This window comes from Hylobates moloch, unplaced genomic scaffold (genome assembly GCF_009828535.3).
Source record: "Hylobates moloch isolate HMO894 unplaced genomic scaffold, HMol_V3 SCAFFOLD_1, whole genome shotgun sequence".
NCBI classification, from domain to species: domain Eukaryota; kingdom Metazoa; phylum Chordata; class Mammalia; order Primates; family Hylobatidae; genus Hylobates; species Hylobates moloch.
In genome coordinates, this window is record NW_026652276.1 from 230,644,597 (window position 1) to 230,661,428 (window position 16,832).

The 16,832-nt window shown below is 46.1% G+C and overlaps 1 protein-coding gene across 10 annotated transcripts in view; it reads left to right on the plus strand.

Annotated features, from left to right (window-relative positions):
• Window positions 1–16,832, plus strand: part of ZNF862 (zinc finger protein 862) — a 28,930-nt gene continuing 12,098 nt past the window's right edge. For 8 of the 10 annotated variants that reach the window (XR_009209796.1, XR_009209798.1, XR_009209802.1 and 5 more), the window contains exons 1-5: window positions 4,225–5,463; window positions 6,209–6,320; window positions 7,742–7,846; window positions 9,308–10,005; window positions 11,751–11,928. Coding sequence is in view for 1 of the 10 variants with exons in the window: in XM_058427846.1 (XP_058283829.1) it covers window positions 5,419–5,463; window positions 6,209–6,320; window positions 7,742–7,846; window positions 9,308–10,005; window positions 11,751–11,928 (1,138 nt within the window). In the remaining 9 variants the exon portion in view is untranslated. Of the gene's footprint in view, window positions 2,187–4,224; window positions 5,464–6,208; window positions 6,321–7,741; window positions 7,847–9,307; window positions 10,006–11,750; window positions 11,929–16,832 lie in introns of those variants that run through there. The other 2 variants (XR_009209808.1, XR_009209806.1) reach the window with 2 other exon arrangements.

Here is a 16,832-nt window from a genome sequence, read left to right on the forward strand (position 1 = left end):
TCGGTACGACGCGAGTCCCAGCTCAGCTCCTATCCTGGGTCCACCGGCGCTACCGCCCCCCGACGTGAGAAAGCGAAGTTCTCGGGCCGCGTTCCCTCCCTGCCTGGGTGCCCTCCCCCTCCGGGAGCCTGGGTCCCCGGGGCGGTCGCGGCGGCTGCATCCTCAGGCCAGGCCGCGGGGGGAGGGGGCGGCACGGGCCTCCGAAAGCGGGGCCATGGAGCCCAGAGAGTCGGGGAAGGTAGGACTGGAAGGCCCGGGGGCCGCCCGCTCCCTCCCGAGGATCCCTGAGCCGGGCTCGGGCGAGGCGGGGCGGCTCGGGCGGAGGCCCCGCAGATGAGCCAGGCTTGCAGGGAAGGACTCGCCGGCCCGCCTTCTCTTCCCGCACTTCGGCGCCCGACCCCGGGAGGGTGGCGGAGAGGAGCGGACGCTCCCGTTCGGTGTCCGCGCATCCTCCCCGAGCTGGCGAGCGGCCGCTGGGTCGATGCTGGGTTGGGTGACCCCCGAGTGGAGCGATGCGAAGGTGCTTCCTGTTTCCCCCACCACCTTCCGCGTTTTGAAGAGGCCTGGCTAAGGCTTGGAGTCTGGATCGGACACCAGTGGGAGCTGCAGGGTGGGACGCTTGAGGGCTTGGCCCTGCCTAGATCCTTCTTCCCAATAAAGGGCTGAAAAGAGAGGGCATCTGGCATGCTTTTTGCCACTTCTGTTTCTAGGTTATGTACTTCATGGAATATCTGGGCATTGCTTAGAAACCTGTGTCATAAATTGGCTTTGGGCAAGAGGCTTTGAGTTGGAAGAAAAGGTGGAAAGTGCGTGGGGGCGGAGTTCAGGGATTTGACGGGATTGCCAGCGCTTCCAGGCCGTGTCATCCAAGACCAGTGTGGTTGTGGGCACATTCGCTTGGAGACAGTGGCAGCCTCTTGGGACTAACATCTTTCTGGATGTTGTTTGCTGCCAGTTCTCGAGTATTGTTTCTTATTTGGCACAGAGGAGAACTCTCAACAAACGTTTTCGACTGTTTATTGAGTCCCTTAAAAAATTGTCCATTTAATAAACATTTGTGATCTGTGATTTGCATTGAACGAGATGCTGGAAGTATGAGGATAAATAGGAAATGATCACCTTTCTCAAGGAGCTCTCCTGCAGTTTTCACTTCAATAACTTGGACACGCCTGGAAGGGTTGTCCCACACGAAAAGAGAGAAAAGGATAATGAGGTTCTTTTGATGCCGTAGTTTTTCCTGGGAAGACTAGGAAGGACTCTGAATTTCAAAAGAGGTGATTTCTCGCATGAGCATCTCTTCCATCCTCCCTCCCTCCACAAGCTACAGTGATGCATGTTCCAGACACGGCACCTACAGAGTACACGGTCCAAGACAATAAAGCTCAACAAAACCCAAGGAAAGATGGAGCTTATGGCCCTTACGCTTTAGAAATATCCCGATTGGTTTAGATTGAACCTGAATTTGAATAAAGAGGAGCAAAATGTAGAGGGAAGAAGGATTATAAAATATTGGGATTGATATTGGAATCAGTGATTTGAAGTTGATTTCCAAGCTATTCTGTTTAGTCAGAGGCTTTCTTAGCCTTTAATGGGAGAAGAGAAATACGGTCATGCGCTGTATAACAAGGTTTCCATCAACACCGCGCTCACGTACAATCCCCTGAGACTACAGTGGGGCTGAGAAATTCCTATCACCTGGTGACATCTTCATGATCCCGACCCTGTGTAGGCTTAGGCTATTGTGTGTGTTTGTGTCTTAGTTTTTAACAAAGCTTAAAAAGTAAAAAAAAAAAAAAAATTTTTTTAAATAGAAAACCTCGTAGAATTAGAATATAAAGAAAAATACTTTTTGTTGATGGAATGGTTTGCTAGAAAATAAAAATACAGAAATATTTAAAGAAAAATATTGTACAGATGTACAATGTGTGTTAAGCTAAGTGTTATTACAAAAGAGTCAAAAGTTTGAAAAATTTAAGTTTATAAGGTAAAACAATTACAATAAGCTAGGGTTAATTTATTGTTGAAGAAATAAAATTTTTTAACAAATTCAGTGTAGCCTTAGTGTGCAGTGTTTATAAAGTCTACAGAAGTGTTCAGTCATGTCCTAGGCCTTCACATTTCTCTCACCACTCGCTCACTCACCCACCCACCCAGAGCAACTTCCAGTCCTGCAAGCTCCATTCATGGTAAGTGCCCAATACAGATGTACTTTTTTTTTTTGTCTTTTCTACCATATTTTTACTGTACCTTTTCTATGTTTAGATACGCAAATACTTACCATGTGTTACAGTTGCCTACAGTTTTCAGTACAGTAACATACTGTGCAGGATTGTAGCCTAGGGGGCAAAAGGCTATACCATATAGCCTAGATGTGTAGTAGGCTGTAGCATGTAGTTTTATAGAAGTACACTCTGTGATGTTCCACAGTGACAGAACTGCCTAAGGACACATTGGCTAGAACTTATCCCTGTTGTTACGCAACGCATGACTGTACGAACATTTTGGGAGGTAGAGGAGAAACCTGATTCCGTGTCCTGTCCAACCACTAAGTGAAACATCAGAAACTGAAAATTTCACCCTTGATTATAATCTTGATTTTAGGGCATCTCAGAAAGGTGCTTGCCCTTCCCAAATATAGTTGTTTTCTAATATGGGAAATGAGAACTTCATATAAGAATGAAATAAAGTAATTACAAAACCAACTGGCAGTGTAAGATGTGTTGCAAATGAGTGACAAGGAATAGCGGTGCTGTTCTACAACTCCACTCCGAACAGCATTCTTATGGCTCAGAACTGGGAGACTACCTCGTGAGATAGTGGTTTGGTCTATTACTAGACCCTTCCTTAGGTGCTGTTTTGTGGTCTTTATTAACTAAGAGCCATCTTGGGCCATTGGATTGATATCCCACATTGAATGTAGGACCTCTTGCCTGTCATTGACAGAATAATGGATAATGGTCAGACTTTTCCCCATCATGTTCCATGCCATGATCCTGTTTTATTTTCTTCCCAACCCTTATCACTAAACAAAATTCTCATGTTTATTTATTTATTTACACATTGGTTGACTTGACTCTTACCTCCCCAGCTAGAGCAGTGGAGCAGTTCCTGGCATTTAATAGGGTCTCAGGAAGGAATGCTCATAAAACAGCATCACTACAGGAGCCCTTTTGCTGCAAGGTGTGGGTGCTCTGAAGCACTGCAGCCCGCCACCTCATGTGCCTCCTAGGAGACTGTGCTGTTGTTGCCCCCAAAGAGAAGTCTGTATGTGTACTTGTTGCTGTATGTATTTGTTGCCTCAACGTTTCCGTTTCCTGGCCCTCTCTATCTTTCCTGTACAAGTGACTGATACTCCTTTCTCACTTTTTTTCTGAACATGGTTCTATTATTGCACTTGTATCTTAGTTGTCTGCCACCTCCTGATAGATTTTAATCTCATATCTTTGAATTACCATGCATCAAGCACATAGAAACACTTAAGTAATAAATGTGTGTTGAATGAAAAAATGAATTAAATGCCTATAAAATACTTTCCATATAACATGGTTGTGGGGAGAAGGGTGGTGTTGATGAAGGAAGTTATAAAATCAACCAAGCAGCATAGATTTCCTTAACACTGGACTCTAGGGGGGATATAAATCCTTCCTTGCCCAGGAGAAGGATAAATGCTTGGGCCAGGTGGTTAGGAAATCCTTCCTGAAAGAGAACGTGAATTGCGACTTTATGGGTGGGTGGATTCTAAGTTGGTGGGAGGAAGTGGGCAGTCAGGATCTAAAGATTGGGAGTGTAGAGAGAGGAATGGTGCGAGATAGGCTGGGTGATTGCAATGATATGAATCTGGCTGGAGGAGACATTCCAGGTGAAGCGATGCACAGAGCTGTAGTTAGAAAGTGGGTTAGATTCAGACTGAGGGGGCTTTGGTGCTAGACTGAGAATTCAGACAGCTTTACCCTGTAGAGAGTGACTGGGAACCGCTAAAATAGAACATCGAGAGATACTCTGCATTTCACACACATGAGGAACTCCTCTTATTCACGCAGATTTGTGTTTTCTTTACGTCGCAGTCACCTGGAATCAGAAGGCTCTTGCTATAATATTGCTTAAGAGAGGTGCCAGGTGTTAGTGTTATCACTCTTGCTGGGAAGACACTATTATCCAAATGGACAGTCCTAGCCATGCTCCTCCTCAGGTGGAGCTAACGTGATGGGGTCCTTGGCCCTTATTATGCTCACCTGTGCATGCCCGGGAAGGATGGGCATGAAGAGCGATCCCGGCTGTCCTGAATCACAAGTGTTTTAACCTGCCCCAATCTGGACAGGCTGCCCTCCAGTCCTGGGATACAGCAGTCATCCTGAATCTGCCTTCAGCCTAATCTTGGGGTTGTCTTCAATGCTTCCCCACATTGGCTGTCCCTAGGTTGTATCTCATGGAGACTCCTGTTTGACCGCTCTCTTTTAGTGGAGCCTGTCTTCCGGTCGGTTTGGGGAAATATTTCATTTTGCTTTGGAAGACACTGTAGAGCAAACAGTTATTGAAATGTACACATTTGGCAGTACAGTTCTATTTTTGTTTTTAAAACTTCATACATATTCATAGACTAAAGACTGGGAGGTTATATAGCAAATGTTAACAGGTTCTCAGGAAAGAAGGGTAATGAAAAGTAATTCTTTTTCAATAAGGGGAATATGGGTGATCTTAATACATTTTTTTCTGCTTATTTCTATTGTCCAAATTTTCTGCAGTCAACATAAGAAAAATCTTATAATAGTGACCAGTAAGAATGATCGATATCATTTTCCTCAAGAAATGTCTACTGTTGAGGTTAAAATCGATATTTCACCTATTTTAAATGGCATGCTGCTATTTCCCAATGTTATTTTTCTTTGGAGTGAGAAATTTGTTTTTTGTTGATAATTTGATTTATTTCTTTTTACAATTTCTTTAGGTAATGTTTTCATGGCACAAAACTTAAAATGATAAACATTTCTACTTCTTTTTCTGTTGATTTCTTTTATAACACTTTGTTGCGTGGCTGCAGTACCTTACCTCTTTGATGGTATAGCTTGATGATAGTTTTTTTAAGTTTTTTTCTCCATGCCTCCCCTCCATTTTCTTAGCAACCCGCCCCCCCACAAACCCAACACCTCCCATCTATTTTGGTCTCTATAGTCCCTGTTAGATCCTTTCCCCAAGTGTCTGGTAGTCCAGTCTGCTGACATTTAGTGGTGGAAGACCAAAAATCTAATAGCTCTGTGCTTGTGAGAGGGAGGACGGGCTTATCAGCCGGAGCCTCATGTAAAGGAATCTGGGGAGGCATTTGTTGGGGACAGCCCTCCCCTAGTTCTTGTTCCAGTGGGCTGCCTGCCCACCCTCCCATGCTGGAGGTTTCCTGTGCTGGAAGATGCCAAGCCTTTGAGGATGCAGAGTGTACCTTGGGCGGTTCTCCGCTTTGCCCACTGCCGGGTGAGGGTTTGATTTTCTTGGATCTGCTGAAGTGACTGCTTTTTCATCTGCTTCTTGGTTTCCAAGAGCGTATTGCTGCCATCTCCTTGTTGTGCCTCCTATTATAGTGGGGATTTTGTTTTGGGGAGGGGGTCTTTTAAATTCACGGGGAATAAACAAAATTAAATAGGCTTGTTTAATCTGCCATCTTACTCTGGAACTCCTCCAAACACTTTCTGAACTCCCTACCCCACAGGGCTCCTTTACAAGCCACATGGGATGTAGATCTCAGCCCCAAAGCATTGCCTGTTTTCATCATCGACTTCATTCACAGACATAGTTCTAAATGACTTTCAGCTATTCCTAGAAATCAGACACATCTTCCTAAGTGAAGGTTTACCATGTTGAAGGTTTACCATGTTTAAGGTTCCATGAAAGAATGGGCCCTAAGTTGTTGCCCAGCCCCTGGCTGAGAAGGAACGGGTGTGTGGGAGGCGGGTGAAGAGCATGCAGGGAGGGGACAGAGAAGCTCCTGAGCCAGCCTCCTTCATGGCTCAGTTTCGTTTCAGTGCGTGGCACTTCCCGGAAGAAACGAGTCTCGTTCTCACTGTGATCTGTACCCAGGTGGGGAGAGATGGGGTGTCGGCCATGCATGTAAATTGACAACACCCCTACCCGTGTAGGGGGCCCTCAGGTGGTCAGGAACACTTTTGGAAGATAAATCTGGGGAAGAGGGTGGTACTTAGCGCTGTCATTTTCCTTTCAGGCTCCTGTGACATTTGATGACATCACTGTGTACTTACTCCAGGAGGAATGGGTGCTGCTGAGCCAGCAACAAAAGGAGCTCTGTGGTTCTGACAAGCCGGTGGCAACACTGGGTATGGGTGCCCATCCACATCCCTGCCACCGTCAATCTAGATCAGCATTCCCAACCTCATCTGTGTCAGCAACACTGGAGAGAGTTTTCTGGAATCCAAGCATGTGTCTAGGCATCTTTACTCCTATCTGCTCCATCCTGTATCTACCTTAATTGCATGCAAATTCACACATCACCCTTTCTCTTCTCCCCTTAAAATGGTCAAGAGAAGTGGGGCAATCTGGCAGGCCTGGGCTAGACTCCTGGGTCTGTCTCCTGGTGCCTCAGAATGCCCCAAGGGGCCAGGAGGGAAACTCGGAAACTAGGCCTGTGGATCTGTGGAGCCCGTAGGATGTTGGAGGTAGGAAGCAGTGGTGGCAAGAGCATCCCATTTGCAATGTGGAAATCTGGTCTCAATCCCTGCTCTCCACTGGATACTTGAGTGCCTTTGGCCTTTTTAAGCCTGAACTTCCATCTTAGGAAATTGTAGGGATTTGGTGAGATAAAACAGTTTAAGATTTTGCACAAGTGTAGGTATTTTCATCTCTTTTGTTTTTTGAATGCTCTTTCTTTTGATTCTTTGGGTAGACTTTCTGTGCCAAGGACAGAGGTGGTTGGTTGTATTTCAACATGTGTGTACACATATGCACTGTTTGCTGATTGCAAGTTGATGACTGTCTACCATGCCTGTCTTTTCTTATTTCATCTTGGCCCCTGTGTAAGGCATGGTAGAAGCAACAATCTCAGCGTTTTGTGGGTGGAAGGATTGCAGCTGGGGTGAGTCTTCTGTGCCAGCTAAAAGAGTTTGAAAACCACTGATTCTTCCGGACCAGAAGCTGCAAAATAGCAGCTCATGGGCCAGATATGGCTCACTGCTTCAAGTTTTGTTTTGCTTTGTTTTTTGGCTTTCATTTCTTTTGTTTGGCTTCTTAAAAATATTTAAGTAAATTGCCAATATTTAGTTATTAGGAGTTTTCACATAAGAATATGGATTTCTGGCATCTCTTGACAAACGGGACAGTGTGGCAGGGCTGAGCCTGCATCCTGAGTGGCAGCCCTTCTGCAGCTGAGTAGCTACTGTTCCCTTACGTCTTGCAGGTTGCCACAGCCCCTGCACTTGGCCTGGTTTCTTCTGTTATATTACCAGGCTGGCCCCTCTCAGCATTTGGGTTTTTGACCCATAGTTTTTATACCTGTTTAGCCTCCTTGTGCCCTCATTCCTTTCTCCTAGTCTCCTATTCTATTAGGGGCCTCACAGATAAGAGTTTCTAAATCACTGAACCACTGTGCTGAACCACCAAGACTCCTACTTTCCTCCTTGGCCCCTTATCTCACCATGCCGAGAGATGTCGCAGACAGATACCTCCTTTGTGTTGTGACCCGGAGCCAGGTCTTCATAGTGCTTTTCTCTCTCTCTCTCTCTTTTTTTTTTTTTTTACTCAGGACCAACTGTTGCCAATCCTGAGCTATTCTGTAAGTTCGGACGAGGGCCAGAGCCATGGCTAGGCAGCGTCCAGGGCCAGAGGAGCCTTCTGGAGCATCACCCAGGTGAGTGTGGACCTGCACTCAGGGGCGGGTGCTTGGCTGGAGAGGGAGCAGGGGCAGCCCCAGGACTCCAGGCTCATCCTCTGCCCTTCCTATTCTCCACCAACTGACACTGCTGTTCTTCTCCCAGGTGCCATCTGATTAATACCTAAATATACACACTGCCTCTAATGTCCTTCTCCAACCTCTCATCTCCCATTGTCTTATTTCTACCCAGGAGAATATGTTTATTTATAATTATTATAAGTTCCATGAAGGCATGACTTTGTCTTATTTACAACCATATTCCTAGTGCTTAGAACACTACCTGGCACCCAGCTGTTGCACAATAGATAATCACCGAATGAATGAATGAATGAACAGCTGTCTGCTAAGTTCTAGGGATTTATCTTTTCTTTCCTCTTTCGATAAGACCCACCTGTTCAGGGGTTGGCTTAGCCAGGCCAGATGACATCTTGGCATTATGTAAAATAACTGAGTTAACCCAGCCCCTACTGTAGGAGAAGAGGGAGGTGGGGAACAAGATCCTGTATGAATCAAATCACGGAAGTTTGTTTTCCTTTGTGATTTCTCTCAGACCACAAGGAGCTCTAGACAGCTTTGTGACTCTGGAAAGTATCATAGAGACAAATTTGTTTTGTTTCATTTCTCCTTGCTTGGCTCTTATTTTGAGCCTTCTGACTCTTATTAACAGCTTCACGCCCCTACAGTTTTGTAGACCGGTCTGTTGGCCTGGAACAAAAAATGTTGAGTCCTCAGCCACTGGGCATTGGAACTTATGTTGGTGCATAAGAAATGGTTCCACAGGAGTTAGAGCCGTTTGAGTTGCATTTCACCTAAGTGAATAAAGAAACTTCTAGTTCAGCTTGAAGAAGGAAGATGTGAGGTCATGAGAGTCCTCATCTGTTTGAAGGTTTATGTTATAAGAGAGGAATTAGACTTGACTTTCTCTTGAGGACTAGGTCAGCATCCAGTACTTTGAGGTAGAAGTATTCGAAGATGGATTACAGCTTAAGGAAAACTACCTGGGGACCAAAACTGCCTGCCCAGGAGGTAGGTAGCTCTCTTCCCCTGGAGTTGCGGTGTGTGGCTTTAGTGATCTTTTTTAAATCCTATATTCCATTACGTCAGTGTTCTTATCCATAAAAAATTTTGACTCCTGAAGATTGTATGTTTCATAGATCAGATTGCAAAGATTTCCTTTTGGCCGGTTGTATCTGTCCTTTAAATTCAAAAAACAAAAAGGAGGGGGAGGGTTCCGTAAAGCCCATCCCTTTGACTTTATTCTGGATTAGGTGAGGGAAGGGCCTGCAGACTTGGCCAGGACTAGAAGATAATTCAGGTGTGTGTGTGTGTGTGTGTGCTTTCCGCCTTTCATATTTGGTGTACCTCAGAGCCCCTGTGAGTTGCAGTGGCTCTAACTATAGGATTTTAAAGCAAATCCCTTCTGTCTCTTCTCTAAAGGAAAAAAACAGATGGGCTACATGGAAGAAATGGACGTGCAAGGTCCCACCAGGGAGAGTGGACAGTCCCTCCTGCCTCAGAAGAAATCCTACCATTCCCACCTCAGTACAGGCAGTGGACACATCGAGGGAGACTGGGCAGGAAGAAGCAGGAAACTTCTGAAGCCCCGGTCCATCCAGAAGTCGTGGTTTGTGCAGTTTCCGTGGCTGATCATGAATGAGGAGCAGACGGCCCTGTTCTGCTCTGCTTGCCGAGAATACCCCTCCATCAGGGACAAACGGTCAAGACTAATAGAAGGTTATACAGGACCATTCAAGGTGGAGACTCTCAAATACCACGCCAAGAGCAAGGCCCACATGTTCTGTGTCAATGCCTTGGCAGCAAGGGACCCCATCTGGGCAGCCCGGTTCCGGAATGTCAGAGACCCACCTGGAGATATCCTGGCCAGCCCGGAGCCACTCTTCACTGCAGATTACCCCATATTCTACCCCCCAGGGCCTCTGGGAGGCTTTGATAGCATGGCTGAACTCCTGCCAAGCTCAAGAGCTGAACTAGAGGACCCTGGGGGGAATGGAGCAATTCCCGCAATGTATCTAGACTGCATTTCAGATCTGAGGCAAAAAGAAATCACTGATGGCATCCACAACTCCTCAGACATTGATATTTTATATAATGATGCAGTAGAATCCTGCATTCAGGTAATACGTTTATAATGATTGCTGTATCTTACAGAGAAGGATTCTATACTGAGAACAATGTATATCCATGCTGATGATGGAAAAAAGAATACTAGCGATAACCCACTGCTAACATCATAATGTTCGCATATACCAACATGCTTATCATGGACTAGGCATTGTTTTAGATGCGTTCCATGTATTATCTCATTTAATGTGGACAACAACCCTATTATTATCATCTCCTTTTTGCAATTAACATAATTAGTGAGCTAGAACATTTCTACTTCTGGTATAAAGGAAACAATCATCTTTATTCAGAATCAAAAATAAACACAGATCTCAAGAAATAGCCTGCAACCACAAAATCACAGAGCTCTTAAATAGTCAATATTTAAATTTGTTTTGTTTAAGAGGCAGGGTATCGCTCTGTCACCCAGGCTGGACTGTGGTGTGATCATAGCTCACTGCAGCCTTTACCTCCAAGGCTCAAGCAATCCTTCCCACTCAGCCTCCCAAGTAGCTGGGACCACAGGTGTGTGCCCCCACACCTGGATAATTTTTTATTTTCCGTAGAGATGGGAATCTCACTATATTGCCTAGGCTGGTCTTGAACTCCTGGGCTCAAGCAGTCCTCCCACCTCAGCCTCCCAAAATGCTAGGATTACAGGTATGATCTACCACACCTGGCTAGTATTTTTTAAATTTTCACTTTAAGTGTGGAGTCATGTTGCACTTTTAAACATTGGAGTTTTTTCACACATGTTGTTCGATGTAATGTTTCTGATGTTGCTGTGAGGCCGGTAGAGCAAGTGCTATTAAACTCATCTTGTTGGAAGAAAACAGACTTTGGAGGAAGTGACATGCCCGGGATCCTAGAGCTCTTGTAGTCAGTGCCAGAATCTGCCCAGAGTCCTGAGCTGCCAGCCCATGCTTTCCTTCCACTCCCCGCAGCACTGCTGGGCACTAAAGTACTCTAGCGCCCACCTTAGGTTTCCTTTGTAGTTACCGAATGCTTTGGAAAGTTGTCCTGTAAGGAAACTACGTTCATTGGAAGCTTCCCCATTTCTCACCTATTGCATAGAAGTAGAATTTTACAACAAATCATTTTTAACTCCCCTCCAGGAGTCTGGTGAGAATAGCTTGGAGGTTCCTGCTAGAGCTGACATCATAAGGAATCCAGTTCAACTTCGTAAACTCTCATTTTTTCTAAAATCCAGAAAAACGGCATAGCTCATTTCTTTTCCTGTTCCTGACATTTTTTAGTATTAGAAGCTAATGAACAGATCTAACCTTTTATCATCTGAATTCTTTCAGCAGTGAGGCATGTGTAAACCAGTCACTGGTCGTAAGCATCTTTAGCTTTTTTGACCACCTCTTTGTTCCCATCCCATTGGGAAATCTTAGCAGATGCTCCTAGAGGCACACGGTCACCTTTTAGTTGTAGGTGACCAGGAGGCAGCTCTCAGGACTCTGAGGACAGCATGCAGTGAGAGGCTCTGCCCAGCTGCCTGTTCTTTCCACACGCTTTCATTTCTACCCAGGAGATCCTAGGATCTGACCAAGTCTCACTTGGTTTTTACCTACTAATTTTGGCCTCCTGAATTTGATTCTTTGACTTTCAATGGATAAATTAATTTCTCTGAGTGCATCTGGGCCTCTTGGTGAGCTTCCCAGGAGAAATAGGGCTTCCAAAGGCCCCAGAAGTATCATGTGGGCATCTGGCTCGGCAGGCGGTGCTGAGTGGCCGCTGCTCTTTGTTCCAGGATCCTTCTGCAGAGGGGCTGTCGGAGGAGGTTCCTGTGGTGTTTGAGGAGCTGCCGGTGGTGTTCGAGGATGTGGCAGTGTATTTCACCCGGGAGGAGTGGAGCATGCTAGACAAGCGGCAGAAGGAGCTGTACAGAGACGTGATGCGGATGAACTACGAGCTGTTGGCATCCTTGGGTAAAGACGCACCGAGCCTCTTATTCGCCACCCTCATTTGACTTGGGAAGCCCACGAGGGGAGCTTTGGGTTGTGGTTATCTTCCCATTCCTGCCCCCTCCCTGTGTGTAGGCAGAGACCAATCCTGTCTTTTGCACCTCAGAACTCCCCTGCTTGGGGTAACTGTGCTTTATCACCTTCTCATCCATCCGTCTGTTCATCCATTCGTCCCCCACCAGACATTTTGGAGTACCTACTATGTGCCAGATGAGCACAGCTGATCCATGGTCTCTGCTTTCAAGGTCCTAGCACATTTGTGGGAGAGACAGATATTTTAATAAGAAACTATAGAATAATACAGTTTCCCATAAAAGAGCTTCCAGAAGAGTACCCGGGGCTACTGAAGAAGAGGGATTTGATTTCCTGGGCATTGGCAGGAGGAATCAGGAAGCCTTTATAGAGTAGGAAATGTTTTAATTGAGTTCAAAACCAGGTGGATCAGAGGAGGAAGGGCATTGAGCCATGATGGAGGGGACGGCCTGGCAGAGCCCCCCCTATCTGTGCAGCCCAGGGCTAAGGCTCTTGCATCCTGTCCAGGTGTCAGCAAGGGCTGGCAGCCTTCAGCATGGGAGTCATGGGGTTTGGAGCTTGGCATATTAGGAAGAGGGCAGTGCTTCTTACTCCTCAGGATGGTGCTCTCCTCTCCTGCATTTGCTGTTTTATCTTCTCTTTGCCTCTTTCTGGCAGATTAGCAAGGTTCTTATGAAGCATCAAGATGGAAAGACAAGTTTTTTTGTTGGAGACAGAGTCTCGCTCCGTCACCCAAGCTGGAGTGCAGTGGCGCAATCTTGGTTCACCGCAACCTCTGCCTCCCAGGCTAATTTTTGTTTTTTTAGTAGAGACAGGGTTTCACCACATTGGCCAGGCTGGTCTTGAACTCCTGACCTCAGGTGATCCACCTGCCTTGGCCTCTCAAAGTGCTAGGATTACAGGTATGAGCCAGCACACCTGGCCAACACGTTTTTGTCATTGTTCATAATTTTTAAATGGCTCCCCAAATATTCAGAAGTGACTTAAATTATTTATTTTGTGGTGACAGAGGTTTTGTCGTCATGCCCTAGGTTAGGCATATCCCTTCAAAAAGCATCACTGCCCCCGCTGTGCTGAAGAGCAGTGAGAGTGAGGGTGAAATTCATACCTGTCTTAAAAATGCATACCCTCTACAAAAAGTTGGGTTTTCCTTTAACGTAATCGGCACTAGCGACTCAGTTTCACTGTGAAGCCCCCCGGGTGATTGTGAAAGTACCAGGCGATGGTGTTGCCGGCCCAGGACAGCTTCTCCGGCAGTGCAGGGAGGGCTGGCCAGGACTGTTTAGCCTGTGCCTGTTCCCTCACGTTTTGTGTTTTGACAGAGCATGATCTAAACATTTTATCAGTTTCTTTTTCATTTACATAAATTAGGCAGTAGGGAAATCTCAGCTAACTAAAGTCTTTAAGTTTTATTTGGATGAACAAAAAAATGTAATCAGAGGGAAGGAAACTCATTTTCCTTGAGGGTCAGAGGCAGGAATCAGAAAGGCTTTCTAGGGGGTGGGCCTGGCCTCTCCGGTTGTCCCTGAAATTGAGACAGGTGTGGGAGTCTAGAAACGGAGTTGCATGTGTGTGATTCCTTTCAGTTACTTTAATTGGGTCTCTGGTTATCCTTTTAACTATCCCCAAATTTAAACAGTTCTTCATGTTTGAGATATAAAAGCATCTTAAGGAGCCTGGAGACTATGGGCAGGGCCTGGCATAAGCTATTTGTATGTTTAAAAGTGATATATAATAGTATTAAATTGGGATATAAAGTAGTGTTAAAACATAGTGAAGATTCTCTAATTGCTATTATTATTATTTTTACTTTGGCTTGTTTTTTTTTTATTTCCCACACTTTACCCTCCATAACAAATGCTTTAAGAGTTGAAAACCAAATATTATTTTGCATTATCTTTTAATTATTTTTTTGTAAATAGAACACAAAACTTCTTCTTGGGGTGAACTCAGTTTTGTTTGTGTGTGTGTGTGTGTGTGTGTGTGTGTGTGTGTGAGAGAGAGAGAGAGAGAGAGACAGGCTGTCACTCTGTCGCCCAGGCTGGAGTGCAGTGGTGCCATCATAACTCACTGTAACCTTGAACTCCTGGGCTCAAGAAATCCTCCTGCCTTAGCCTCCCAAGTAGCTGGGACTACAGGCGCACGCTACAACACCTGGCTAATTTTTAAAATTTTTTGTAGAGATAGGGTCTCATTTTGCTGCCCAGGCTGGTCTCAAACTGCTGGACTCAAGTGATCCTGCTGACTCAGCCCCCCAAAGTGTTGGATTATGGCGTGAGCCACTGCACCTGGCTTGCCATATCTGATGAAGTCTGTTTCTTCTTCGTAAAAAGCAGCCAGAAATCTCAATTACATCCCACTGTTAAGAAACTAATATTTGTCATTAACAGAAATAGGCCAACATAGGGACTGTGTGGGTAGCCCTTGCTTTTATTTGTAAAGGTGTCATCGTATGCTGAGTGGCCACTCACTGCAGGTGGGCAGTTTCTTGTCCACAGGAGAAGTCGGTAACTACAGCCAGGCCTTACAGAGCTGGGGGAAGGTGCTGTGTCACTCATGGAAACCAGCACTGAGTGGGAGGGCCCTAAAGAAGATGAACAGGGGAGTTTGAGTCCCCCACGTGGTATCTGGGAAGCCAGCTTCTCCACGGCAGGGCATGTGATGATGGCCTCCAAGTGGGGGCAGCCAGGAGCTAGAGAAAGAAGAACCAAGGCGAGGGGCTAGAGTGGCATCTATTTATTTATTTGTTTGTTTGAGATAGGGTCTCTCTATATTGCCCAGTCAGGACTGAAATTCCTGGGCCCAGGCGATCCTCCTGCCTCCATCTCCTGAGTATCTGGGATTACAGGCACGCGCACTGCACCTGGCTAGAGTGGCTTTTGCAGAATGGATTCATGGGATAGGGCCTGCTGGCCCTTGGTGAAGTTAGTCTGGAAGGATGAGGAGTCCTTTGTAGGCCAAACCATTGTTATGGACTGCTATGGTATGTGGGTGTTTGTGGGTGTGTGCACGCACTCGCCACAGTTATGTGCCCTTGTTCTTTTTCCATTACTAAGTCATCGAAAACGCTGAAAATTCCCCTCTGTTTCATTTGTTTGGAAGGGAACAAAAAGAAGAGGTTTTGATAAGATGTAGGCTGCAGCTTCAGAGAGGTACCGTCAGGGTATGGTATTCCTGGGGCCAGGGTGGTGGTGCCAGCGGCAGTCAAAGGTGGACAGTCACCAAAGGGAATATAAACGGAGGCAAACAGATTTGGGAACATTTGGTCCCTGTTTGTTTTCAATTATTCTTTAAAAATATTTCCGCCGGGTGCGGTGGCTCATGCCTGTAATCCCAGCACTTTGGGAGACTGAGGCAGGTGGATCACCTGAAGTCGAGAGTTCGAGACCAGCCTGACCAACGTGGCGAGACCCCATCTCTACTAAAAATACAAAAATTAGCTGGGCGTAGTGGCGCACGCCCTTAGTTCCAGCTACTCAGGAGGCTGAGGCAGGAGAATTGCTTGAACCCGGGAGGTGGAGGTTGCCGTGAGCCAAGATCGTGCCACTGTACTCCAGCCTGGGCGACAGAGCCAGACTCCATCTCAAAAAAAAAAAAAAGAAAAGAAAAAAATGACAGTCCCCTGTCCCACCTTTCTCTTTTACAAAGTCCTGTTCCCCAGAATCTTGTAGCTGTTTCTTCCAATAATTTGCCGCATTATTTCTAAATAACGTATGTGGACATTATCTTAGGAGGGACGGACTCCAGCAGGATGCGCTCATAAAACAGTTGCATCCTCCTGCTCACCGCTGAGCATGTCAGCTCTGGGGGCCTTTTCTTTCTCACTCTCTGGGTTAAATCTAGGCAGGGCCTGGAACTTTTTCTTGTCACACTCAAATAACATAAAATCTTCCTGTTCTAATTTCAGTGAGCGCAATGCCTGGTACAAAACTCTTCAAAAGTGTCCCAATCAAAAAAAGACAGAGAAAGGCTGGCAAACTACCTCAATTAAAGGAGATTGAAGAGGTGTGACAACTTGCGTGCATGATGCTAGGACAGATGCTGGGCTATAGAGACATTTTGGGGACAAGTGAAGACATTTAGTATGAACTTAGATTAGATAATAGTATGATATCAGTGTTGAGTTTCCTGGTTTTGATCATTATAACTCTGGTTGTATAAGACACCTTTGCTTTCTGCTGCCCCATTTCAAATGACTGCAGACTCATGTATTATCTCACAGCTCTGCAGGTCGGGAGTCCAGGTGGGCCTGATCAGGTTCTCTGCTTAGGGTCTTAGCCCAAACCAAGGGGCGGGCCAGGCAGGCTCCTGTCTGGAGGCTCTGAGCTCACTTATGCTGTTGCCAGAATCTAGCTCCTTGCTGTTCTCCTGCTGCTTGTCGGGGGGAGCACTTTCAGCCCAGGAGCTGCTCTCGGGTGCTTCCCTGTGGCCGCCTCCGTGCTCAGGCCGGCAGCAGTGTGTGGAATCATCATGTGCCTTGAAGCTCTGACTTCCTGGGCTACTGCCAGCTGAGAACAGCACCAGCTTTTAAAGAGCTGTGTAATTAGGTCGGCTCCACCGGCTAATCTCCCTTTGCTGTGCAAGGTAACATGATGACAGTGTGACCTCTCATCCTGTTCAGAGTCCCCTCGCCTCAAGGGGAAGGAGTTAGGCCAGAGTGAAGGCCCTGGAACCCATGTTCGAATCCCACCTACTGCCTATGAAAGGGTCCTTTTTTGTTGGGTAATACACATGAAGTATTTAGGAATAAAGGGGCATGCAAACAATTTACTCTCAAATGGTTCAGAAAAATATTGTAGCTATATGTATAGACCCAGCAGGGGAGCATGCCTGCG